The sequence below is a fragment of the Sorex fumeus genome, unplaced genomic scaffold (genome assembly GCF_029834395.1).
Source record: "Sorex fumeus unplaced genomic scaffold, SorFum_2.1 ptg000037l, whole genome shotgun sequence".
NCBI lineage: Eukaryota > Metazoa > Chordata > Mammalia > Eulipotyphla > Soricidae > Sorex > Sorex fumeus.
Genome location: NW_026606094.1, coordinates 45,708,309 through 45,734,384, shown reverse-complemented (window position 1 = coordinate 45,734,384; position 26,076 = coordinate 45,708,309). Strand labels below are relative to the sequence as shown.

The window sequence follows — 26,076 nt, the reverse complement described above, 5'->3', positions numbered from 1 at the left end:
CTGGAGATCAGTAGATGTGTAGCCTTCTTTGAAACTGTTAGGATTGTGATTCTGAAGGAACAACTATTATGAAAATGCCACAGGGAGTTATTAGCTCTGAGGGAAACATGGGACGAAAAGGGAGATTTTTGCCTAGAGGAGCCACGAAGCCAATATTCTCAGTAAGATCATTTGGACTTTTGGGGCTTAATGATTCAACTGATCATTGGGATGATTCTTTTATTGATGCATTCTTAGGACTTATATTTGAATAAGCAGGACTTCATTGGACGTCAGACTCCTTAAAATATGAAAGAATTACTGTTTTTCCTAAAGCAGCATAATAAGCAATTATTTAAAGTTCCAATAAATCTCTTCTGTGAGTTCTCTTTTGGAAAACTTCTCAAGTCAAAACTGAACAGAGAAACAAACTCACACGAGCACCATCTCTGCCTGGGTTACCGATTTCACCTCTGAGACCAGTTTCACCCTGGAAGCAAAAAGCAAGAACAACTTTTGGTTTTCCAACCAAATTTTTCAATTGAAATTAATCTGAAGTTTTTCACATAACATACTACGAATCTGTCAGTCATTTAGTATCTTGAGTGATAGATATGCTACCATTCCATAATGTAGATTAAAGAAAAAATAATAATTCAAGACCCTTCCCAGACCATTGTTAAATGTTTTCTTCTAATTTCCATATACCCTCCTGAAGCATAATCAAGCAAGGTACAAATTCATGTGGACAGAATTATAAGGCAACATTACAATGGGCTTCAGTGCCTGATCACTTTTATGGCATAACTAATGCAGCAGCACGGTTGACAGCTGTTCAATATAGTTTCTTCCCATTAATTAGGGCAGGATGAGGCATTATTGTTAGTGGCATTAAAATGAGCCTCATGTATTACTCAACACCATCTGTTTGCATGAAATTCCATGGTAGCAAGGAATTTTGCCAGATTAGTGAGTTTAGAAATGCGTAGGTACTAGGTGGTGAGGAAAACGTATAGATAGCAAAATGCTTCTGGACCACCTGCCAAGCATTAGAAAAACTTGAGTGTCCTTGTGCGGCCTTCTTTGCTAGAGTTTCTCAACATTATGTATTAAGGTTGAGGGTAACAACAATACGAGGTTACCTTTTCGCCCTTGCCTCCAGGTATTCCTGCAGCACCCCTCTCTCCTGGAAGTCCACCAGGGCCAGACGGACCAGCAGTGCCAGGAGCACCAAGCACACCGGGTTCACCCTTAAATCAAACATATGTGAAATCAATTATTTCAAAGTGGCAAAAGAAGAAAATGAAGACTCAAACTCTTAAAGGATTTCAATTTAAACATCTAATAGATAGTATTATTGTCTGCTTAGAAACAGGAAGGAAAGCTATTGAAAGGAAGGAGACTACAAAGAAGAAGATGCTATTCATGACATGTTGACTAAAGAAGAGAGGGGAGTAGGAGTGGGTGGTTGTGATTTTTTTTATTTGTAACCTGATCCCAATTTTCTTAAAGATGACAGGCATGAAAAAGAGGATAGGACAATGAGAGTCAGAGATTGGAAATTTTTGCCACAAACATTTTTCAAGGATAAATCTCTTAACCCTGACAGGAAATCTGGAGTCTTCATCAACTGGAGAGATGGTTACATTTTAATCTCTGTAAGAGTGGGGACTATTGCTTCAATTTTTATATAGAATCCTACAATCTCACATACTTAAAATCTATTGACTAGCTTCTGAGATAAACCCTTTGAAAGTCCTCTCTCACAGAACACTATTTTTTTCTCATTTCATCTCTCCTCTTTACCTGGTATTTATGATGTGAGTTTTTTTTCAGTATTCTTTCAAATACCAAAATACCTTTTAACAGCTAGTCTTTACTTTTTATTTCTAAAAGTAAGAGCAGTAATGTCAGTTGCCTTGTCATTATTGTGGTTAAATGTTTTCCAGAAATGTTTAATTCCCTTTATTCTAACTTAAACTAAAGATTCAGTTTTGAAGCAAGTTCCAAACTTATATTCTGGGATGGAGGTACTGTTCAGTTAAATTTTATCATCATAAATTTTCTAATTAAAATGTAGATTTTTTTTCAGTAATTTCAATTTTTTTTTTGAGGGGGAAGGGCATCATGGGCATCATATATGTCTGGACATACTTGGTTGCATTCAGGATATACTCCTTGCTTTGTGCTCAAGGGATCACTCCTGGCAGGCCTCTGGGGACTGTGTGTAAAGCTGGGGATAGAATCTGGGTGGGCTGCATGTAAAGTAAGTGTCCTACCTGCTGTACAACAGCGCTAGCCCTGAATTTCTAAAAATTGACCCTATGCATCCTGAAAATTTTACACTGAATTTTACTGTAGGGAAGGTTAGAAAGTTTGTTCTTTAGGAAGTGTCCAAATGTATATGATTTTTCTATTAAAGCAAAAGTAGTAGCAAAAAAGAAGAGGGTGAAACATATATGTGTGTGCACGTGTAGCACACTGAGATTTCTTATTTTTCATAGTGGTCACTTTCCCTGGAATAAGATGATTATTTTCTGAGATAAAAAAAATACTGAAATAAGTACTGGGAAAAAAGTACTGGAAATAGGTAAAAATAATATGAAACACATGTAGTCTCATATCTGTCTTTCCCTTTTGTAATTTTATGCAATAGTAACACAACAGTTATAATAGTCAGAGGCAATATGTGTGTATTATGCGTGTGTCTGTGTAGACCTTTTTCTTCTTTAAATTATTTATTTATTATAGAGTACATTGAACCAAGCCAAATTATATAAAACATGATACCTTGTTTCCATCAGGCCCTGGCGGTCCAGAAGGACCTCGGCTTCCAAGAGGACCAGCAGGACCAGCAGCACCACTTTCGCCTGGGGGACCACGCTCCCCCTGAAAAAAAAAAAAAGAATTACAAGTGTTTCATTGTTCACCACCTCAGGGATACCATTTTGCACATCCGTGTTCATACTTAACTAGATTTCAAATTCGAGTTTTGTCATTTATTAGAAAATTATTACTTTGGGGAATCCACACCCTATAGTGCTCAGGGATCACTCCTGGCTGTACTCAGAGGACCATATGGGATGGTGGGAACTGGACCTGGGTTGACCACAGGCATGGCCCCACCTGCTGCTGTATTTCTCTGGCACTACATTTATTAGAAAGGTGTAAATTTAGGCCTTTAATTTTTCTACTTGTAAAAGGAAAAGGTAGGATAAAATAATCTCTAAAGTCTCAATGAACTCTAATTTTTAGTGGCTCCACCTCCAAAATTTTTTGCTTCCATTGAAGTATACTATTCAAACTTTGTCCTTCAGTTGCTTTTTTCTCCCCCTTTATTGTGGTAGATACATAGGTATAAAAGAGATGTTAGTTATGCTAATGTTTAAGGGGATGCCAAGTAACATATTCAGTCTCATATCTATTTTTCCCTTTTCTAATTACATGCAATAATAACACAAAAGTTACAATATTCATAGGATATATGTGTATATTACGTGTTTTTTGCCTATTTATTGAAATAGCTTTTGATTTACATAAAAATATTACAGTGAGATAGAATTCCATGGCCCATAATAGCTAACACATAAGTTCACACTCTACTTCAAAGGTCCTTATTATCATTTGTTTCTATGGTACTATGGTTTCTATGGTGCTAAATTTGTTTGGACATTTGAGATACAAGATAACTAGACACATAATAGGATACATTAGGAGCAAACTAACCATCTAATTATTCTAATGATCTTATACACACAAACTACGTATTTTTATTATTTGCTGTTAGTTTCTTTTCCTTTTTAAAAGAGAAATTTTGAATTTTGCTATAGGCTTTGAATATCAATATACACTACAAAAATTGACTTTAAATCTTAGTAAGATAATAGTTTCCCTTCGCTTAGGCTGAGACACTGTCATAAATTTATCATTCGCATCTGTATACATCACTGGATATAATATACACATTAGTTCATTTATTTTTCTTATAACAGGTGAATTTTAAATAGAAATATGAGAAATAAAATAAAGCAACTATCAACTTAGACAGCAAATGCTTTTTACAGAGTTTGGCCACTATAGTGAGTCAGAAACTTGTTACAAGACTAGTGGTTTTAAAAAGAAAGCACTACTGACTTTAAAACTTATTGCCAAAAATGTATGAAAATTAAGTAACACTTACTCTTGGACCAGCAGGACCAGGCAGACCAAATTCACCAGGGAGGCCCTAGGCAAAACATAAGAATAAATAAAGCATGAAATTTATGGACAACTAAATCCACTTTGGATTATAATATCTAGAAAGGTTTTGAGAGAGTGGGGTAAAGCTGAACAAGTTGTACCTTCATAAGCATATCAGTACATGGGCTTTTATGAACAAGAGAAGTTGTAGTTGTGGATAGAATAATACAAACAAAAAGTAGCAATTTCAGTGATACTAAGATATATCTAGGCTATAACCTGGCAATAGAAAATCAAAAATTTTCGCTTTAAAAAGCTTGACAAAATAGACCCCTTCTTTGATAACATAATAAATAATGATAAACAATATCAGACATTACCTATTTTTAGTTGTAAAACAAACTGCTTTCTTAATAAAAATGATTATATTCTGCACATTACCTAGTTAATTGTATACCCAAGTGTATCTCCTTTATTACTGACCAGCTGTCTCCTTCATGTGCCTCACTGTTGACAAAGGAGACCAGGCCACAGAATGTAACTGAATTGAGGCACATTCATCACAATTACAGAGAAAATGACTCAGAACTCATGCCCTGATTGTAGATAGCAGTGTCATGTCTGAATGCCAAGAAAAACATTAAGAGCAATTTTTCAGGGTCTAGTTTGATGAAAGAATCAGTGAATTTATGTTTTCCTACAAGGAAGGAAAGAATCTGTATTATGACATTAGCAGAATAATACAAATAAGATGATAAAATGGAATGTTAATTGATATATTTGCTTCTGTAATGTGATGCTTCACTGAATTCCCAAAACAAAGTAATTTGAACACAAGTCACTAACTTAGCTTATTCTATCATCACAAACATAAATAGAACACTATCACTAATGTTTAAAATTTAAAATTTGCTGCTGTATATCATAATTGTACTGCAGCCAAATAATAAACAGAGGTAAAATCTCAAATTGAAGGTGAATTAAACATCATGTGCTTTACTTACCCTTTCTCCTGGTTTGCCAACTTCACCAGTTGTTCCTGCAGGGCCTGGCAGACCCTACATAAAAGAAATACAAGTCTCAGTCTCATGGCTATATCCTGAGGATTTTTTTAATAATTGGGACTTTAGAGGCTATTCAATTTCAAAGAGTATTAATATTGTGTGATAATAAAGCATCACTTGAATTTTTTCCTTAAAAAAGTACACCTTGATTTCAGTTCTGAGATCATTTTGTGTGTGGTTGGAGAGGAAGAGGATGAATTAAAAAATGAATAGTCATACCAAAGATAGTGTGCTGTGTGTGTGTGTGTGTGTGTGTGTATGTGTGTGTAAGAAGTCTCCAAAGTGGTGCTCAGGATGCCCAGAGACCTCATCAACTCTCCTCAGCCAACCAGTTTGGAGGGTGAGTGCAAGGGCTTGAGGATGCAGTGCTGCTTGGCCCTGTGGTGCTGGAGTGACCGTGGCCACCCTGGCAGTGCTGGGGAACTCCAGGGCACTATGATGCAAGGCTTGGGGAAACATGAGCCAAAGACAAAACTTGGTCTGCCTTCTAACCACCATGCTATCTCCGAGCCCCCAAAGACAGTTTTTGTAAACTTTGTGGGCTTACCTGGAAACCTGGAGGACCAGCAGGTCCCTGTTCACCTTTTCCACCTTGGACACCCTACAAGTGACAGAAAGGAGCACACACATTGATGCATAATTGTGGTCCAGCTATGTAACTTTCATTAATTTTGATTACCCTTGACCTCCTCCTGCCAGGAACCTCAAATGTGGGGTGGTCAGCATTACACAGTGCATGCATCAGGGCTGGATCTGCTGTTTGCTCTGGGTACTTTCTGTATGATGAGCCTTCCCCAAGGCCCCTTTACTGGGGATCCTAGCAGGAAGGCTCAGGGATCATCTCAGCATGAATGGGTGTTGTGAGATTTAAATTCACGGCCTGAGCTATCTTCCATTCCTCCTGTGTAACTTTTGGATTGGCAATGAGGATGGTAATTTTTGTAAAAGTGGTCATTTGGGGGCAGAAAAAAACAAGGGTGATGTAATACTCACTTGTGGTCCAGGAGGTCCCTGAGCACCATTGTTCCCATCAGGTCCTGGAGCACCCTAAATTTAAACAGAAGGGCTCGATTACCCCAGAATCAAGAAGTGTGGTATCTCAAAATCTTGCATGTTATTTCCTCAAAACAAGCTTGTCTTTTAAACCGAATTCAAACTCACTGCTAGTTCTTGGTTAAGGCCCAAATCACCTTTTTTATATGACTCACAGGGGATCTATTGAGGGGAGGAGGTTGCACAATTTATGAAGCATAGAGACTGCTACCAGTATAATCATCTTTTAAATACAAATTAATTAAAAACTAAGTATACGCAAATATTTTTGACTTAGCATACATTCTGATTTGTTACTGTTCACTGCCTTACAAGTGTGGGTATGTTTTTTTTTTAAGACATTTTGTGGCGTTTAATGGATCCTTAGATTTGCCGTTTTGTAAAGAAAACAATAAAATAGTATCAGAGAGTTTGAAGATTGTGTTTCCTTGGTGAAAACTAGGGGATAGGCCAGCACAAAAGTTAGCACTTACCCGAGCACCAGCAAGACCAGGATGACCCTTATCACCACTTTTGCCAGGCTCACCCTATATTAAAAGATTAGAAACAAAATAAAATCAACCTGACACATTTAATGTCAAAGTAACCATGACAGTTTTAAAATTATTTATTTATTTTCGCTCTGGCTTTTTTGCAGAGCTGGTGGTTGGGGAGATGGTGTTGATGATGGAGAGGTGGGGAAATTCTTAATTCTTTAATTCTGTGATTTAAGGTCTGATCAATCGTTAAACATATATGAAGCTCCATATAGGTGTGAAATTCGTGTCTGCTACAATATATGTTCAGAAGATGAATTTTCAGCAAAGGGTAGAGTGACTGTCAAGTTTTAATGTGGTAAACGACTAGCAGTTTACCTGTGTTCAGAGGAACTCTCGTGAAGAAGACTAGATTGAGACAGAACAACTCTAGAGTTTTGGTGAATGTGTCCAAAATGTTCCAAGGGAAATGAGGTTACAGCAATTCTTACATTGGGACCTTTGGGTCCAGGGAATCCGATGTTACCAGGCTCTCCTCTTGCTCCAGCTGGGCCGATAGCTCCAGGCCTGCCCTCAATACCAGGGAGACCCTGAAACCAGAGTTTATTTACAGCTTACATATCCACAGGGTCTCAGAACCTGAAGCCTGTGATCCTGCTATGAAATGAAACAGAATTGCTTTCTGAAAGCATAGACATTCCTGCATAATGTGTCAATAAATCATGAATCTATTTTTTCCTTGCTAAATAGGATGTTGGTCCACAAACAGCTGACTTAATCTCATGTGTACACAATTTCCCTCTTTCCCTTCTCTTTCTATACCCTCTTACCCCTGCAATTTTACCTGCTATATTTTTTCTTTTACCTTCTCTCCTTTCAGTCCTGCATTCATTTGGCTTCGCAATTACAACCCACACTTTACATTCCCAGGTGATATATGTGTCTGATATTTGTTTTCAATGCATTCATGTATAAGTAAGCTACAGAACAGATTTGATAAGGGTGCAATTGGTGTCCTTGAAAATATAATGGAGAAGGAGCAATGCTTACCACAGGACCTTCTTTACCAGCTGGGCCAACACTTCCAGGGGAACCAGGGAAACCCTATAAACCAAATGAGGATGTTTTTATTTTGTCACTTTCAGGCATTTACATAAGGTTCCAATAAATTGAAAGCTAAGAAAGCACTTTTTATCCACTCTCTGTTTGTTGTTTAGGCAAAAAATATTAGGGTTATTAGACACTAGTTGTGATATATGGAAAAAGCTTTGAAATAATTTATTTTTTAGTCTTTTCTTTCACTGAATTTTAGTGTAGCAGATCCATTTACATACAGATATATCAAGAAACTGTTAAGTAACACATTTCATGGGAAAATATATCACCTATTTGCTTCATAACAGAAAAACAAATACTTTCAGTAAGCAATTTTCAAAGTAGATTTTTTGATTGCTATATTTGGTGTTTCTATTACTTGTTTATGGCACAATTACAGTTGATATTCATCCATTAGAGATAATGGAGGCAAAAAAATTACTCTATTGCTATGGATTAGAGTGTCTACAAATCTAAAGGTCATTTCTCCATAGCTAGTGTGCTCTTGAATACATTATTGCACTTTGTGATTGCTGGAAAAAATGATTTCACTTATGAATCTAATAAACTGATAATGTATAGTCCTAATATGTTTCATGAACACCTAATATAAAACTTACAAATTAAGATAAAAATTTCATGCTGATAGGAGGATGCACCTAATTTGAATACATTAAAATAAATCCATTCTTTCCCAAATCCTCATAGTCATTGTATCCAATAATAAGTAGGAAATTTATATACAGACCAAATTTATAAAAAGTATCAACTAAGCTTTGGGAAGTTAAATTAAAAAGGCAACCAGCATTGTCTACTCAATAAATGTACCTTTGATATTTCTTTATTGTTGTTTCCCACTATTCATTAGCCCTTAAAAAAGGGAAAACAGTACCAGATGTGACCTGTACAGAATCAATCTAAAAACTTACCCGTGGTCCCACAAGGCCAGGCTCTCCGGGGCGACCAGAATCTCCATTGGGACCTCGGGCACCAGCTGGGCCACTTGCACCACGGTTACCAGGAGGACCCTGTTAAACAGGATGAGAGGGATGCCGACATGGGCGACACACTTGCCACCACAAGTATCATCTCCCAAGAAACATCTTCCAGGTAAGTACTGACAGACAACTTACCATGACACCAGGTCTGCCATCAGCTCCAGGAAGACCACGAGAACCAGGAGTTCCCTATTAGAAAGAATATAAAGCAGGAGAGTTGGAGAAAATCAAATCAGATAGGACAGTTTGCTGAAAGAGAGCATACAGGCAAGAAATCTCAACCCCATGATGAGGAGATGGGACCACAAACCAAGTCAAAATACTTCTCCCAAACCCCACAGGAATGTGTGGAAGAGGCATTCTGGAAAAGTAGGTCAACATTGTTTCCAGATTAATTTTAAAATATACCAAATTGAGTCAGAGATTTAATAAAGCAGATGGGAAGCAGATGCCTCCTTCATCCAGAAAATGCATTCAAAGATTCTGACAAACTCCCAATGAAACCATGTCATCATCTGCCTCTAATATGTCTGGGAATCAGGAGCACCTGGAACCTACTCTCAGTCCAGGAGGTCCAGTGGGGCCAGCGGAACCAGATTCACCATTCTGGCCTCTCTTCCCTTCTTCACCACTGGGACCCGGAGGACCTTGGGGTCCAGCAGAGCCCTAGTTAACCAAAAAAGAGAGAAGGGAAATAGGTAAAAACAATATTTTTCTTATGTGCAACTAGAGAACTTGGATAAAATAGCATTGACTCCATGAAGATTATAATTATAGATCTACTTACAGGCTCACCCTTGTTACCACCTTCTCCTTTAGAACCAGCTGGACCAGGCTCACCCTGGAATCAGAAGCAAATCACTGGTTAAATGACAAATATGGATTGTATTTGATAATACATCAAAATGTATGTGTCAAAGTACATAAAAACTCAAGTTTTCTATATAATGTTCATACTTAACCAGCTTATAGAGGAATGATCCTGGTTGAAAGGACAAATCTGATAATCTGAAATGTGCCTCACTGGATTTTGAGCAGCATTTCAAAAGAGCATGGGAGTGGCTCTGTATGTGTCTGTGTATGCATATGTGAGAGAAGGAACATATGTACATATGGGTATAAGGATGTGTAGAAAAAAATACAAAATAAAAATATCAAGACAGAAAAATAAAAAAGAGCAGCACTAGAAAAAGTCTGGCTGATGACAAAATTATGGTAGAGCTGGTATTTTTATATGTTGAAAGATGCAGTAATGACCACTTACAATAAGTCCTCTGGGACCACTAGCACCAGCAGCACCAACAGGGCCAGGAATACCACGGGGTCCAGGAAGACCAGGAGCCCCGGCAACACCGGGCAGGCCCTGTGAGGGAAAATATAGAATGGTTATCCTGAGAAGGCTGGCAGAAGGAACACTCATTAAAATGCTTTTGAAGCCACAGCATCTGCTTTAGCCATCCCCATATACTCACAGCAGCACCCTTAGCACCAGTGAGGCCATTAGCTCCAGGATTCCCCTATGAGAAAAGGAGAGAAAGAAAGTTGCGAGTTAACTTGAGTATTTCTGCTCTTCTTTGATCCCACTCTCATCCTTTTTTTTTTTTTTTTGGCTTTCTACCATTTGGTGAGGATAATAGCAGTGGCTACTTACAGCAGGTCCAACGGGGCCAGAAACACCTGGAAGACCCACTTCACCACGTGCACCCGCAGGACCAGCAGGACCAGGGTTACCAACAGCTCCAAGTTCACCCTAGAAGAGAGAATAGTCTTGAGGGACTAGCCAACACATCATGAAACAGCCTGTTTTATCTGTGTATGTTTTACGTGTGTGTGTGTGTGTGTGTGTGTGTGTGTGTGTCCGCGCGTGCGCGCACGCAGTGTAGGAAGGGTCAGTGTACGTACATTAAGCCCACTCCTGGCTGTACTCAGGGCTTAATCCTGTTTTTTTTTTTTTTGGTTCAAGGATCATCCTTAGGGATGCTTGGGGGACCATATGCAGTTATGGGGATTGAACTGGAGTTGGCCTTGTGAAGATCAAGTGCCTTAATTCATGACTATCCTTCTGGCTTTATATCTCTGTATTTTGGACATCAAATTCCATGAGCTTTCTTCAGAATGGCAGTAGCCTCTTACGTAGCTGTTCTACATGACTGAAATTTAAGTTTCTATTTGCCTGGCCTGGGTCTCCTCTCTAGACTCCAACTATTGCCATCTTCACTTGCTTCTGACTCTCATAGCAGAGACTCTGGTTTTCAGTTAGTTAGTCCTATTTTGTCCAGGAGGACTTCTCAGAGGGAGAGATATACTAATTACTTTTTGCTTTATCATCTATGTCTATGTGCATGCACCCAAGTGAAGAACAAATATGACAAATATGTACTTTAATCTTAAAGGGCAGGACTGTTCTTCCTATAGCTATAATGTAGGAGGGATTGTTTAAGGTACTTGTTCTGTTATTATCTCTATATCTGGAAACAGTGACTATCTTTCACATCAAAATGAAAAATGTATCAAGGCAATTCCAGTGGTCATCAGTATTTTTTACCTTGGGGCCGGGGGCACCAGGGAAGCCTGGAGGACCAGCAGATCCAAGAGGACCCTAAAATCAGAGCAAAGGATGATTGGTTCGACTTTTCTCCCCAGAAGTAGAAAAATAACAACACAAGTCTGAAGTCATTTAGCATAGCTTGATATTACTTAATATTGACAAAGAAAAGGTAGGTAATCTGTTGTTCTCAGTATCTTATCAAAGTGAAGATGTTCAAGGTATCAAGGTAAAGTATCACAGATTTTACTTAATACCTCAAGGCTCCAGGAATATAGTATTTTTTAAAATAAAAATTCCAAAATCCCTCATCTAAAATGATCTAAGATGGTGTCTAAAGTCTTTGTATGGAATTAATAAAGAAGATAGTGCCTATCCTATACCCCTACCCCTTCCAAACTCTTCAGGGTCAAAACTTACAGCAGGACCCACGGGCCCCACACTTCCGTCACTTCCACGGGCACCCTACAAAGAAGACAAAGACAAAAAGTCAAGTGGAAAGTTAAGTGCATTTACTACAAGATGATTTCAAATGAACAAAAAAGTGGAAGCACTCACAGCTGGACCAGGGGCACCAACGCGTCCTCTCTCACCAGGAAGCCCACGAGCTCCCTAAAAAGAGAAGTATTTCCAATGAAATCCAGAAGTTAATTCAGAAAAAGTCACAGATGTGATTTATTTTTGTCCAATATTGAGCAGTGCAAGAATCCACTAGACGTAAATAGACTTGCACTAATTCCAAAGAAAAGGAGATAGATCTCAATTAAGTACCCAGAAGGCTATTAAAGAATATTAAAGAATATGAAGTTAGGAAAGATGATAACTAGCAAAAGATAAAGAAGTTCATATTTTAGTTTATAATAAAGTAACCAATACTTACTGCTTGACCTGGAGTTCCATTCTCACCTGGGGCACCAGGTTCACCCTATACATGAAAGGATTGAATTTTTTCATTTCATATGATTAACAATTTTTTGTTGCTAACCTATTTTATAAAACTCAGTTTCTCGTATATTTTATATCATTTGAGCTGAAGCGATAGCACAGTGGGTAGGGCGTTTGCCTTGCACGCGGCAGACCTGGCCGACCTGGGTTCGATTCCTCCGCCCCTTTCAGAGAGCCCGGAAAGCTACCGAGAGTATTTGATATGCCAAACACAGTAACAACAAGTCTCACATCGAAGATGTTACTGGGCCTTTCGAGCAAATCGATGAACAACGGGAAGACTGTGCTACCGTGCTTCTTGCACATACAAACTTTTCTCAGGTATGTCAACCATGTACACTAAAAATTCTAAAATGTGGATTTTAACTAATTCCTCCAAATATCACTACTGCAGAGATATGGTTATTTGAGTGTTATTTATCTTTTTGCCAAGTTTTGCCTTAGATTTTGGATATTATTTAGATGAGGCTTATGTATTAGCAATCATAGCACTAAACAAATTGGCAAAGGCTAAACCTGCTTTCAGTATAATCATATTTACCCTCTTTAAAATAATTTTAACAATATTTTATTTCTGTAAAACATGCATGAAAATTTGAACTTTATAATTTTTTCAGGGCTCTTGGATTTATTTCCAATCTATATTCTCATTGAGTTAAAAAAACATGGTGGCCTTATTATTTAATACAATAGTACATACAAAAGAACTTTTCACCATGTACTCTGACTTCAATGTAGAAGAACTATGACCTCCGAGACCATTTATGGATGCTACATATCTAGTATTCTATGTTCAGGTTTTACTTTGGGAATATGCACTAAGCGAGAGTCAGGAATTCTAGCCTACACCACCCTTTATGTGTGACTAGATGTGTGACTTTGGGTAAGTCAATTTTCTCTCTAAGGCTCAGTTTCCCTCATCTGCAAATTTAGAGCATCTCCAAAGTTCTTTGCAGGCTCCAGCATTTTATGATGCTGTGATTAGTAGTCTGAACTATTATATTAGACTCTTGGGAGAATGAGTTTGACCTTATCCGTTTGTGTGGCAGCTGGAAAGTTAGAACAGATCCTCCATATTCATGTTCATTTCTAGTCCCCCTAGTATTCGATACTCATTAATTTGTAATTACGTTGGTATTCACTTTAATATCACATTATCTCCTTAATAGGAGAGAGAACATTTTATAGTTGAAAACGCTGTCAGAGAAGAGCCTAGCCAAGAGATAACACACTTCTGAGACTTTAATTACCTAATTAAAATTTTTTTGAGTGTGAACAGATAAATCACAGGAAAGAGGTTGAAAAGTATATTGTGACATGAATGTACCTACCTAATTAGTGCATGGCAAAGGAGAACTCACACCCTAAAATAACATACCGTGTCCTAACTTCAGATTATATGTTTATTTACTTTTATTTTGGCTGCTGAATTCAGCTGAAATTATAGGAAGAAAGAAAATGGAGAAACTATTGACAAATATTTTATTGAATTTGTTTAATTAATGTTAAACTAAATATATAGCATTAATAATTGGCCTTCTATCACAGAATCCCACATTCTCCACAACTGAGGAATTTGAAGTATAGAACAAGAAATAAAATATTCTTTAGTGTATGATTGTTTGATAGTGACGGGACAAATAATTCATATTTTTGGAAACAGTGATTCTTGGTTTTTACCTTCACACCTGGAGCACCAGGCTGTCCCTTTAATCCATCCAGACCGTTGTGTCCCTGAAAGGAAACTTTTTGTTATTAAAATTATTTTATAATTGTATTATTTTCATATACTTTACTAATAAATTATTAAAACCTTATTTAGGTTGGTCTAATAAATATCTTAAGTCTTTATGGTTAATATCTTCTGGTGAATCTTTTGACTGTTTTATGGCATGAAGTCCCAATGTTCCAACTCCATGCAAACGCCCTCTATTGCCCAAATTAGTCATGAAACTTCCCTGCACCTAGAAGGGAAGGATATGGGACTAGACATTCTCTCACAACCTTGCCATCTTTAATAACTTGACAATTTTCAGATGGCTGCAATCCCGTTCAATCATATGCATTGTATATGACTTCCTCTGTATAGATCCTTGTTTCTTTGTAAACAAAAATAGAAGAACTTTACCTTTAAAAAAACCCTCAAGCCAAACTATAATCTCTAACCTCTCTGGCAAACTCTAGGAATTCAGAAGCAAGTCTGTCACCCGGGAGTTCTAAATCGCTTTGAGGTTTCTCTTAAACCAATCAACATTGTCTCTCGTTTGGATAAAGAATATGCTCACCCTAATACCCTTGAAGCCAGGAAGTCCAGGAGTTCCAGGGAAACCACGAGCACCCTTAAAAAGAAAGAGTGAACAAATGGTCAAAACCAGTGGGGTCTGAGAAAGGTCACAGAACTGATCTAATACTGAGAGGAGGGTGGCTTGGGAGGTGGGTGGGGAGACCCTAAGTGGTGGAGGGAAGTGGACACTGGTGGAGGGTGTACTGTTAGAATGTTGTATGCATGAAATCCTATCACTAACACAATTTTTAAATCATGGGGGTTCAAATAAAAATATAAAATGTATATGTAAAAATGAAGAAAATTAATAATGCTTTCATTCTAAATAAGAACACAATGTTTCTTGTTCTTCAAAGTCTATTTCTTCTCATTAAGTTTAGTTCTGGAAGCAAATACTACAATAACTTGCCTTAATTTAAGTAACTAATACTATGATATTTGTCGAAACATGATTTGTCTGTTTGTAATATGTTTGCTATCATTGATTCTACATTATTTGCATTAATAAAAACTATTCTAATTGGGCTCTTTTATTTGCCAATTATTGCTATTAGTACTTATGTTACTATTTAGATTGACTCTAGTCTTAGGGGTTCTCTTTCTGGAGAAGTCTCTGATATTTAGACTATATACTGCTGTTTAAAAAATAAATATCTCACCTGTGGTCCAACAACTCCTCTCTCACCAGGCCGTCCAGGCTTTCCAGGGTGACCCTAAAACATAAAGACATCAGGAGGTAAACTTTTCTTGGTAAACTCTCAGATGACAATGGGGATATTTTGATTTTTGCAACAGGGAAAAAGGCATTATATAAAATTGTAGTCCCAGTTACTAATGAACAATTTTGTTCCCTTATATGCAGTCAAATCCATTAATATTTCATTAACATGTTTTCCATATGGGGAGAATTATATCAGGAAAACTCAGCTCTTGGCAGAATAATTAAATCAAGATTGAGGCAGGAGCACTTAGATGCTGTTTGAAAATGTTTAAGAGTAAATACTTACATCCTCACCAGCTTTGCCAGGAGGTCCAGGGGGACCACGAGCTCCAGCAGGCCCCTAATTAAACGGGGAGACCCAAAATTTTGTTAGCATATATTTATAAATGTTTGGAAAAATGTATTTATCACGAGGAGGACAATGTACTCACAGTTTGACCAGGCTCACCAGGCTCACCAGCAGGTCCTTGGAAACCTTGGGGGCCCTAAAGAAAACAGTATGTCACTCTCCAAAGCCTTTATTTAATTCTCTGTCTTTTTACATAAGAAAGATTACAAGCTTTCAGTACTTACAGGGGCTCCAGATGCACCAGGAGGGCCTCTGGGTCCCATCAAACCCTGTCAAGAGGACAGATATAGTTAGCACTGATAAATTGCCATGACTTTGGTTTAGGTTAGACACAATTAGCTTCGTAGTACTACAGACATTTTGCGAAGGACAGATGAATAAAATTTCAGTTTTTGTCCTTTCCACAAGAAGCATTTAAGAACCCCATGTGTATTCCACTATTTTCTGCCATTCTTTCACCTTTTCTTTTAACCCACATTAGCAGAACTTAATAAGAAATGGATGGGGTGGCCACAATGTTCCTCATAGATGTGCCCAATTGTGCATATTGAGTTGCTCTAATACTATGAAGTGAATCAGTCTGCATAGCACAGAATACACAACGGCCTTCCACGTAGTGGTTAAAACACTTCCATTTGGATTACCTTGATCATATGTCATCACTGCATGTCAGACTTGGCTAAGAAACTGATATTTGTATTGCTCTACAAGAGGCTTAACTTGAAAAGGATCAAAACTTCTTAATGACTAGAGGAGCAATGGCTGTAGTCCTACGCTTTTTTTCAGAGCTGTTAGTGATAAAAATCCCAAATAAAAGTGAATGTATCCCCTCTTCAAACAGAAATGAGGGGATGAAAGAAAAATAAAGTATATTTGAAACAGACTACTAGAAGAGTCTTTTATATTGCATAATTATTGAAAATATTGCCCAGATGACAGAATATTAATCTCTCCTTTGTTCTTCCTGGAAAACAGATTGCTCCTAGTTTGTGAGCTAAATATGTATTCTTAGTTCCCTTTACAATAATCAATGTCTGTGAAGCTCTTATATAAAAAAAGATCCATTCTTCCAATTTTAAATTTTCACACTGCACAGGTAAGTCTCAGATATTTTAATCACAGGGATTCTGTTGTCAAGTCTGTCTACCATATTAATGCCCAGAGTAAAATAATATGAATTTTATTAAAAGTAAATCATGTTAATGATAAGAATTATGTATTTAGTTTTAGAAATTGCTTCAGCATTAAAAGAAACTCATTTTTAAGTAAAAAATAATGTTTAGGTATACATTAAAGCAATCTGACACCAGAAATTCCTAATTATATTTATTTTTCCATGGATTTGCAACAATTTCATTTACATGAAAGACAGTTTATTTTGTGCAGGCTGTGAGATGTACCACGATTACTCATTAATTCAGAAAACAACCCCGTGGGGTTCATAGTTATTGATTTTCCAACACAGAATATTATTTTAATACTTTATTTACGCTCATCTTTTTTATTTGGAAACATATCTGTTGATTACATATGTTTGAGAATGTGTGTGGATGTACAAGCCTAAATTATATTTTACTGATATTTGAAAGTAAAATTTTGTTTTGTGCCCCCTAGAGAGATGTGCCAAAATCAAAGGAATCTAAACTCCACATTAATTTTCCAGGCTTATGTAAGACTTTTCATTAGTGTTTTAGTCCCCTGCCCGTGTTGGCTTTTTCTTGAGATGTTGGTACTGTTTTAAAATTGGCTATTGCCCAGCATTTGCTAAAATGGTTAATTTCGAATATCCAATATAAACAAAGCCAAAAGAAAATATCTACTTCATTTAAGAAAGGAATGTTTAAATTACTAAGTTAAAAAATTAGGAAATTGGAAATCATCAATTAAAGGTACATTACTTCTCAAGTGAGGGTTTTAATTTACAGAAAATTCTACCTTAGCCTTATAAGTATATTAGTTTATTGCAGACCATTAGCTTTGTAGAACCTGTTATTTTGAAGATAGGGCACTGAACGCATTTTCCAGATAAATCTTGTATTCTAAAGTCCATGCTAAATTTAGATTGATAAATATCTTTGCTTAGAAACAAGTAATTAAAACCTCTTAATTGTGTATGGGATATATATGTATGTACGTGTATATGTATGTATTAAAAAACTGTACTGTAGTGTTCATCAAAGTTAATGCTTTTCTTCTTAATGATTCCCCTCTTTATACACATTATATATGTTCATTTAAGTATTTTACCCTAGCACATCTCACCAATGTTTGTCAGAAGGTTCATTTGTTAAAGATAGGCCATCATTATCATGATCATACAGGGAACATTTCTAAATGCTACCCAAATTATAAGTTAATGAATATTTGAACTGAGTACATAAATGCTAGATGTTACTTCTGTTCTATATTGATTTATAATTAACAGACTGAAAAAAAATTTTTATAAAAATAGTTAAGAAACATCTCCTTGGTTGTTAATTCTGATCCTTCTCTGATGAAGAGTCAGAATCTGCCATATTCATTGCTATCTACCCAGTGCATAATATAGTCTGGGACTCATTGAATACACCTGATATTTGTTGAACTAATTGATGTTTTATTCAAGGATCAGAGACGAGAGTCATTATGTCAAATATCAGACATCTTGCCTGGCAATTAGTCCTAGGTCTGCCATTAACAACCTCGGGAAAGGGCTTAAATGCTTTCCTTATAAAATGAACAGGCCGGACTAGAACTTGTCAATCCTTCCCAACAAGTTCATAGAGCTTGATCATTCTGTGTCTCTAAATCATGCATAAAATTCTAAGCAATGTAAAAGAATGTAAAAAGTATTCTTCACAGTGGTCACTCTTTTGAATTAAATTTTTTACCCCAACGTGGTTACTATGTCCAGTAATTATTTCTTAGGTGTAAATACCTGATGTATTATAAGGAGATAAGTTTATAAAAATAATAAAGCCCCAGAAGTTAAGCTTGGATTTTAATTCTTTTAAATACACACATATATTCTTCTGATGAATTGATTATTAACCTAGGTAGCCAGATAGTAATTTGAAATTGAAATGTGTATCCTTAAATAGATTTTATTTTCAGTATCTACTTTTTACTGATATAAAAAGAAATAAAATTACCATTGGTCCAGGGCCAAGTCCAATTCCTTTTCCATCATACTGAGCAGCAAAGATCTAGGAGAAGAAAACATGTTTTCTATTATTATATTGGGCTGGAGCGATAGCACAGCGGGTAGGGCGTTTGCCTTACAAGCGGCCAACATGGCCGACCCGAGTTCGATTCCTCCGCCCCTCTCGGAGAGCCCAGCAAGCTACCGAGAGTATTGGATATGCCAGACACAGTAACAACAAAGTCTCCAATGGAGACGTTACTGGGCCCGCTCGAGCAAATCGACGATCAACGGGAGGGCCTTTACCTTTACCTTTTAATTACCAGCATTTTTCACTACACTTATAAGTATTTTTCTTCTGCTTAAAAGGAAGCAATATTTTAAATATAATTATTAGTTTAGAAATATATACTGAATTAGATTTCAAAAAAAGTCAGAAAAATGTCAGTTTAAAATTCAATTCATGATGAATTTGAAGTGAAATGTTCTTACCTTATTACTTAAAAATATCATTCTCTCTTTTTATTTCTCTCTCTGTGTGTCTCTTATTTTTTCCTTTCTGAATAGGGCACTGAACCTCATGTATGCAAGGACAAAGCTCTATCCATGAGTACTATATACAGAGCTACTTTAGATTATCTTTTCCAACTTTTTCCTGCTCCATTAACTCTCTTTCTTCCTTTCCCACCCACACCTCTATACCAAGGAATAAAATTGGGTCTAAACTTTAAAAAGTAATAAGACAAGCCATAAGGACAATTTTACATTTCCACCTGTTGCCACTCTCCTTCAGAACTATACAAAATGACTTGAGACCTTCTTCTTGCTAGAGTTTGAAGAAGAGTATAAAGAGTTTTCAAGTTTAGAGAAAAATTAAATTAAAATGCCCCTTGGAAAATTAAACTTTTTAAAAATAGTCCACAGTAATAACTTTACTGTTAAAGATCTCTCTTATAGTGGTGGTTCTATTAAAGAAGGTGCTTTTTAATGCACTCAATAGATAAGCAATCATAATAAGATCTTTGGGGGAGAAAGGTCTTATTTTACTGGCATACAGTTGGATATGAGAATTAGGCTGCTGAATCACAGTGCTAACCAATTAAGCAAATATGTTTTCTTTCCTGCAGTGAGGCCATTTGGCACTCATATCATTGTTAAAGACATAAAGCTAAAAGAAGATATTAATGAAAAAGGGGAATGTACTTTTCTCAAATTAGTTTCAAGCAAATTAAACCTAAAACTGCTTTGTATGTTGGTTCAGCAGACTTCAAACCAAAGAGAATATAAAGAGTTGGATGCTTGTAAAATTGCTTAAGATCAGGGATTTCACTTATAATTCAATCTAATCAAACTCTTTAATAATGCAACACCTCTTATTTGTGCCCTACTGATAAAAGATATTAAATCCCCAAATTAAATAATGGTCGTGAGAGCTACTGCTGCCTTCAAAGAGCAGAAAGACCCCTTCTGCAACTAACAAGAGCTCACAAAGGGAAAAGACAAAGCAGGGTCTTGAATAAAGAAATCCTAATTTTTCAAATGTTATTCTCTCCCATATCTGCAAAAATAAACTTGACAGTGAGTTTTTTTCTAATAAAGGAATAAAAAATTTTTAAATATTGCAACACTTAGGACATCTTACCCCGCCAAGACCAGGGAGTCCTGGAGGACCAGGAGGACCCGGAGGGCCTGGAATACCATCATCACCATCTCTGCCTGGTGGGCCTGGCAGTCCCTGTTAGGTAAAAAGTGAATCAGGTCAGGCTTAGACAGCACAAATAGAAACACATATGGGCAAAAGGAGATTTAGTAAAACAGATGGTAAGATCTGTTTGGTGTTCAGTTCTTTCAATATACAACCAATGTGGAAATCTAATATGCCATTATTTACCACTTGGTTGAATGTGACAGGTCTGTTGAGATGGAGGTTCAGTAATTGATGTAAAAAGATACAGGACAGGGTGTTTTTTTCTAGATGAATATCTTGAGCATTGAGTATTAATTCCTAAAGCAGTGCTATTATTCAAACAAGAAAATTATAGTTCAAATTTATGATTCCATGCATTTTATATGGCCAACAGTGTACAACCATGTGGTATGTATATTGATTAAGTTTCTGACTCTGATGAGGATAGCATAGCACAATAATTGATCATGATCACGATCACAACCATCCTGTTATTCGTCGATTGCCTCGAGCAGGCCCCGTCTCCTTCGTCCTAGCCCTGAGATTTTTTTTAAAAAAAGTTCCATATTCAAGGCTCTTTCAGAGTTAGGAGAATAAACAATAATTGACAATTTTAATTATTTTATTATGCTATGTATGAATAGTAGGTGATATGATGATTAATTGATAATGCATTGATTAACTTATGTTAGTGTTTTCTATCTCTATTTATACTGTCAAGGTAATTTATGGATTACTATAACATATTATTAGCTCTAACTGATTGAGTGAAATATATTTTAATTTTACATTTTCTGATTATAGATAGATTTCATAAGCTACAGTTACTTATATATTAGCAAAATGTCTTTTAAGACATAACCAGATATTTGCAAATGCCAAATAAGAGCTGAAGCTCTAGGGATATATAAATGAAATAAAAGCCTAATTTGCACATCTATGTATTTAGACAGAAATGTGTTGTTGACTGCTACTTCACCATTATCCCCAGGCTGCATCAGAAATCTTACCTGAAAAGCAAACAAATGTGTTGAAAAGAAAAAAAAAGAAACTATACTCTGAGTTAGTGCATTTCCATTATGTATGTTTTGGGCAGGTCAACTAAAAACAAAGGAAGATAGGCCATGCAAAGACTATGTCTGCTTATAATAGTTTTGCTTTTTTAAAAGGGTAATCTTGACCTAAAAAAGAATATTGATTATATATAATAATACTCATCTACCTCTTCAGTAGGGCATTATCTACTTAAAAGAGGGTACAATTATCTGGTTACATAATATGCTTATGAATTGTAAGTGTTCTGTAGCTTCTAATATGTGGTTATTCAAATATGGGCTAAAGCTATTTAATAGTTCAAAAATTACACACCTTTTCTCCACGAGGTCCTCTATCTCCGGTTGGGCCCTACAAGAAAGATACAAATAACACCTTTATAAATGTCTAGCTAATTTTCTGTGAATGAGCAAAGCATTCTTGATAATAATTAGTTCGGAAGACTGATCTAGCCACACTATTATTAGATAGCAGTTCTAAAAATGGCATAATACAATAGATCAAAGCATATTTTAATTACATGTAATTTTTTAAAGTTGGGAGATTGGAGGATACTATTTCCAAACATTAGGACAATATTGTAAGTACTGTTTTTAGTAATTATTATTACTAATATTCTGTAGAGAAAAATAACAATTTTTACATAGCTAATAGCATATTTATATTAGCAATTTTTAAAAAAATAACTTTCATTTACTGCATTTCATTTACTAATTAATGTAACATTCATTCCAACTTCAAGTATGCAAATCACTACTTTGTTGTAATATAATTGTAATTGGAGATGATTCTAAAGATATTAAAGCTTTGTAATCTTAATCATTTATAATTTTGCTTTATGGTTTAGTTAATGCATATTCATATGAACAAAATCTTGACAAAGTATTTCCTTATAAGTCAACTATACATAGGGTTAAATTATAAATAATCTTTGACCATTTGCTATTTATAAGAAGACTCTTACCTTTCTTGCAGTTGCCTAGAAAAAAGAAAGAAAAGATTATTATAAGAAAAATTGTGTATCTATAATATAGTATATTTGTATTTAAATGCCTCCTATTCTATATAGTGCCTTTAGAGTACATTCTATTGTGAATAATTATTTAATATTTAAAATACAATAAAAATTTTCAGTGAATAAAATATTTACAAAATCAAAGCATGTACTTAACTACAATTGTGTCTCAAATTCAATACACATACTAAGAATTTGTTCACAATATTCCTGCAAATTGTTCTAAGGGAGAGAGCAGGTACTTTAGCTCTGTGAAGGTGGATTTATAGAAGTATAACAGCTAATACTAAAACCACGCTTCCACTGGATTATTTACTCTATTTCTTCTGGGTGATTTTACCATGGTGGTCTTTATTAAGTAAGCCCTCCCCTTTTGGACTGAAGTGGGTACTTTCTTTGGCAGCCAGAAAGTCCATAACTCTTAATTTTCTTGACAATTCAGATTGGTCAGTACAAATATAATATCTCCTTCTTTCCCAAAGAAAGTTTTAGTGTGATCAAGGAAATCAGTAGCAACAAATAAAAATTCTAAGATTAATTTTACTCACCTCTTGTAATGCTGTAGTGGAAAAAAAAGTAGGAAATAATTTTTAGTATAATTTCATCAATCAATAGCAGTGATTAACAAATATAAACATTTCTTTAAAATGTTGGCTTACGTAATTAAAGAATCTATGATATTTTTATTAAGAATATTATAATGACTTGGAAATTATGCATGTTAAAATATGGCAGGGATCAGAAGGATGACTGGTTTGCAATATTAATATGTAAATATGTTTCAAATTAAATTGTTAATTATTTACTATTTTATAAATTCTGTGAAATATTAATATGTCTGAAGGATAAAGCTAACGCTTAGTAATTTAGCTGGTTAATTACACAGGTAGATCACTGAATGTGATCAAGACCAGCAGACTGATGAGGAAATAATTTATAATTTAGATAATTTCTGATACTTAGAAGTCTGAAAGGGTAAAATTTAGAAAATTACATGACCTAAAATCGACTTTGTTTTTCATAAAGCATTAAAATAACTTAGCATTTCACTGAGCTTTTATCATTCTTAATGTCCTCTTTTTCAAAAGAATGTAATTTCAAAAGGACATAATTTGCAAATTAGTCACCATGAAATGGTTTCATTTGGACATTTGAAATTTTGCTTTAAATTGGTTCACTTAAATTCGGTAAGGTCATTTTACCGATACATATCACTTTTGTCCCTAAGAAGGAATTACTCTTTGTAACTAGAAAAACTGTGAATCATAGATCTTGAAAAATAATAGGAAAAATACAGTAAAGTAATATCCCTCACTTTGCCATAATTGCTGCAAGTCCTTAAAGACTGAATTCCTCTCCTAAGGTATAAAAATTATAGGTTAACACAAGATTTAAGTGTGGCCAAGCAGGCAACGAGATGAATCATCCTCCAAAATTGCTTTAATTAGGTGGTCAAGAAGGGTGCCCTTTGGAGTGAGAACATCTGTTCCCACAGTCACAATTCAGGAGAGTGGACCACATCTAGCACTGACATTTAAAGGTAATTTATAAGAACTACATTTAAATTAGGAAAATGATATGTTTACTCCATTGTGCCTATCGCTAGGAAGAATAATTATGCCTGAATTTGATTAACAGAAGTCCTTTTGATTTGGGACATTTTCCTTTTAATTACACAGATTTGGTCCATTTTGAAGAATGTGTACTTGGTAACTTTTATTCCAACTGTAGTTCGCTGTTGATTAAGAGCTAGTTTTCCTTTTGTATCAGCAAACTTCCTGAGTCTGTTTTCATGTTTTTCTCTAAGAGCCAACTTCTTACCCCCACCCTCAGATTTCATAAGAAACAAACGTTGTCATGTGAGTTTATCAATCATTCCTTAGTATGCACAGTGCTACACTGTAAGAGAAGAAAGGGAAGGAAACACACAAAATGCATTGGTAGTGATGTAATGGTAGACACGTGGTACATGGGTGGAGCAAATATTCTGGACTGTCGGGCGTGGCCAAATGTCCCGTGTATCATCAACTCTGTATCTTTGTCTGGTAATCAAGTAGCAATTTTAAAGACAAAAGTAAAAATGACATTATTTTTCATTCTATCTTGAAGGAAAAGTCTGGTATAAAAAAAATCTACAACTGAAGGTAGGCTAGTCTATCAAATCTGCCTCTCACATTTTAGAAAAGGCAGTTTGACTTGGCCAAAAAAAATTAAGGGAAACTCTCTTGAGTCTTACATCACTGTTGCCGTATCCCAATTTTCCTTGTTCAGAATGTCTGATTGTCACTGGGAATATGTTGAAGAGGAAACTCTAAGGCTTAAAATAAAGGAGATCAAAGTTTAGTATAAATAATGTTACCATTTTCGTGAATAGGTAATGGACTTAGAAGTTAATTTCTCTTTCCAGGATGATTTTATTCAACAGAGAATCCAGTTTCCTTCCCAGAATGAGCCTTTGGGAATGGTTTTAGTCAGAAAGCTGACCATGTCTTTGTATAAACCTGTAGAATCTTCAATGGGCTTCCATTAGCCCTTGTCTGGCCCTCTGTGCTTCCACCGTCATCCCTCTAGAGGGCGCGTCAGAGTCACCTTCATCCAGACAAGTCTAACAACGCCCAGAAGAGCAAAGTCCTTGGGGGTGTTTTGCATTGCTAACTTTAAGGGTTTTCTAAAGCAACCCTCACGTTTTACAAACTACGCGCGGGCAGAGCAGTTTGGGGGCCTCTTACTTGGAGACCTTGCCTTACTTCATCACAACAGTTCCTAACATCTCTGACAGGTTCCTAGGAGCTTCACTAATCCCAGCATCTAGAGGAAGCAATCAGTGTCACTTTTGAGTTAGGAGAAAAGTTTTGGTGAGAGTCGAAACTTAATATTTCCCTTTCTAAACCAATTCCTAGGTGTCTTATCAACACCAGCTTTCCTTGACATGCCCAAGGAGCCTTCCCTCAAGTTGAAGCTAAGACTTTAGGTTTTCCTTTTTGTTTTCAGACCAGGGTTAGGCACCCAGCTAATCTCTCTCCCCGCCTGCCCCAAATAAACTGAAGAAACTTACATTGGCATGTTGCTAGGCACGAAGTTACTGCAAGCAGCAACAAAGTCCGCGTATCCACAAAGCTGAGCATGTCTACCACTTAGACATGCAGACTCCTTGTGTCGCAGAGGCCCTGGGTAACCGGCAGAGCTATCACCTGGAGGGCGCAGGCATGCAGTCGTGGCCAGCACCTCCAACTTAGCCGAAACCTCCTGCCGTCTTGGTGCTAAAATAATAAAGCCCGGATCTGCCCTATTTATACGGCCAAAGTTTCCCTGTTCTGAGGGTGCTTCCAAAAGCGCCTCCACCAATGGGAGGGCTGGGCCTGGGGGCCCCCGGCAGCCACAGCTGGGAGGAGACTGCGGGGGCACAGAGGAGGGAGCAAAGAGGGGGTTGGGAAGGAGGGACGTGGCCACGAAGCTGGCTCCTTAAATTGGTTCCATTCTTTTTGAGGACGTGGACACTTTTGAGGCGTTCA

At 36.3% G+C, this 26,076-nt stretch overlaps 1 protein-coding gene across 1 annotated transcript in view; it reads right to left on the bottom strand.

Annotated features, from left to right (window-relative positions):
- COL1A2 (collagen type I alpha 2 chain) overlaps window positions 1-25,805 on the bottom strand; it is a 37,762-nt gene extending 11,957 nt beyond the window's left edge. The window contains exons 1-33 of the mRNA XM_056118397.1: window positions 25,620-25,805; window positions 23,113-23,123; window positions 22,514-22,528; window positions 21,865-21,900; window positions 20,452-20,544; window positions 18,820-18,873; window positions 15,913-15,957; window positions 15,771-15,824; window positions 15,626-15,679; window positions 15,278-15,331; window positions 14,620-14,673; window positions 14,015-14,068; window positions 12,270-12,314; window positions 11,948-12,001; window positions 11,810-11,854; window positions 11,390-11,443; window positions 10,496-10,594; window positions 10,317-10,361; window positions 10,109-10,207; window positions 9,632-9,685; window positions 9,403-9,510; window positions 8,980-9,033; window positions 8,776-8,874; window positions 7,802-7,855; window positions 7,243-7,341; window positions 6,749-6,802; window positions 6,216-6,269; window positions 5,770-5,823; window positions 5,163-5,216; window positions 4,160-4,204; window positions 2,770-2,868; window positions 1,122-1,229; window positions 416-469 (exon numbers count right to left, since the gene is read on the bottom strand). Coding sequence (XP_055974372.1) covers window positions 416-469; window positions 1,122-1,229; window positions 2,770-2,868; window positions 4,160-4,204; window positions 5,163-5,216; window positions 5,770-5,823; window positions 6,216-6,269; window positions 6,749-6,802; window positions 7,243-7,341; window positions 7,802-7,855; window positions 8,776-8,874; window positions 8,980-9,033; window positions 9,403-9,510; window positions 9,632-9,685; window positions 10,109-10,207; window positions 10,317-10,361; window positions 10,496-10,594; window positions 11,390-11,443; window positions 11,810-11,854; window positions 11,948-12,001; window positions 12,270-12,314; window positions 14,015-14,068; window positions 14,620-14,673; window positions 15,278-15,331; window positions 15,626-15,679; window positions 15,771-15,824; window positions 15,913-15,957; window positions 18,820-18,873; window positions 20,452-20,544; window positions 21,865-21,900; window positions 22,514-22,528; window positions 23,113-23,123; window positions 25,620-25,689 — 2,025 coding nt within the window. The 5' untranslated portion in view covers window positions 25,690-25,805. The remainder of the gene's footprint in view (window positions 1-415; window positions 470-1,121; window positions 1,230-2,769; window positions 2,869-4,159; window positions 4,205-5,162; window positions 5,217-5,769; window positions 5,824-6,215; window positions 6,270-6,748; window positions 6,803-7,242; window positions 7,342-7,801; window positions 7,856-8,775; window positions 8,875-8,979; window positions 9,034-9,402; window positions 9,511-9,631; window positions 9,686-10,108; window positions 10,208-10,316; window positions 10,362-10,495; window positions 10,595-11,389; window positions 11,444-11,809; window positions 11,855-11,947; window positions 12,002-12,269; window positions 12,315-14,014; window positions 14,069-14,619; window positions 14,674-15,277; window positions 15,332-15,625; window positions 15,680-15,770; window positions 15,825-15,912; window positions 15,958-18,819; window positions 18,874-20,451; window positions 20,545-21,864; window positions 21,901-22,513; window positions 22,529-23,112; window positions 23,124-25,619) is intronic.
- Window positions 25,806-26,076: the final 271 nt, after the last annotated feature.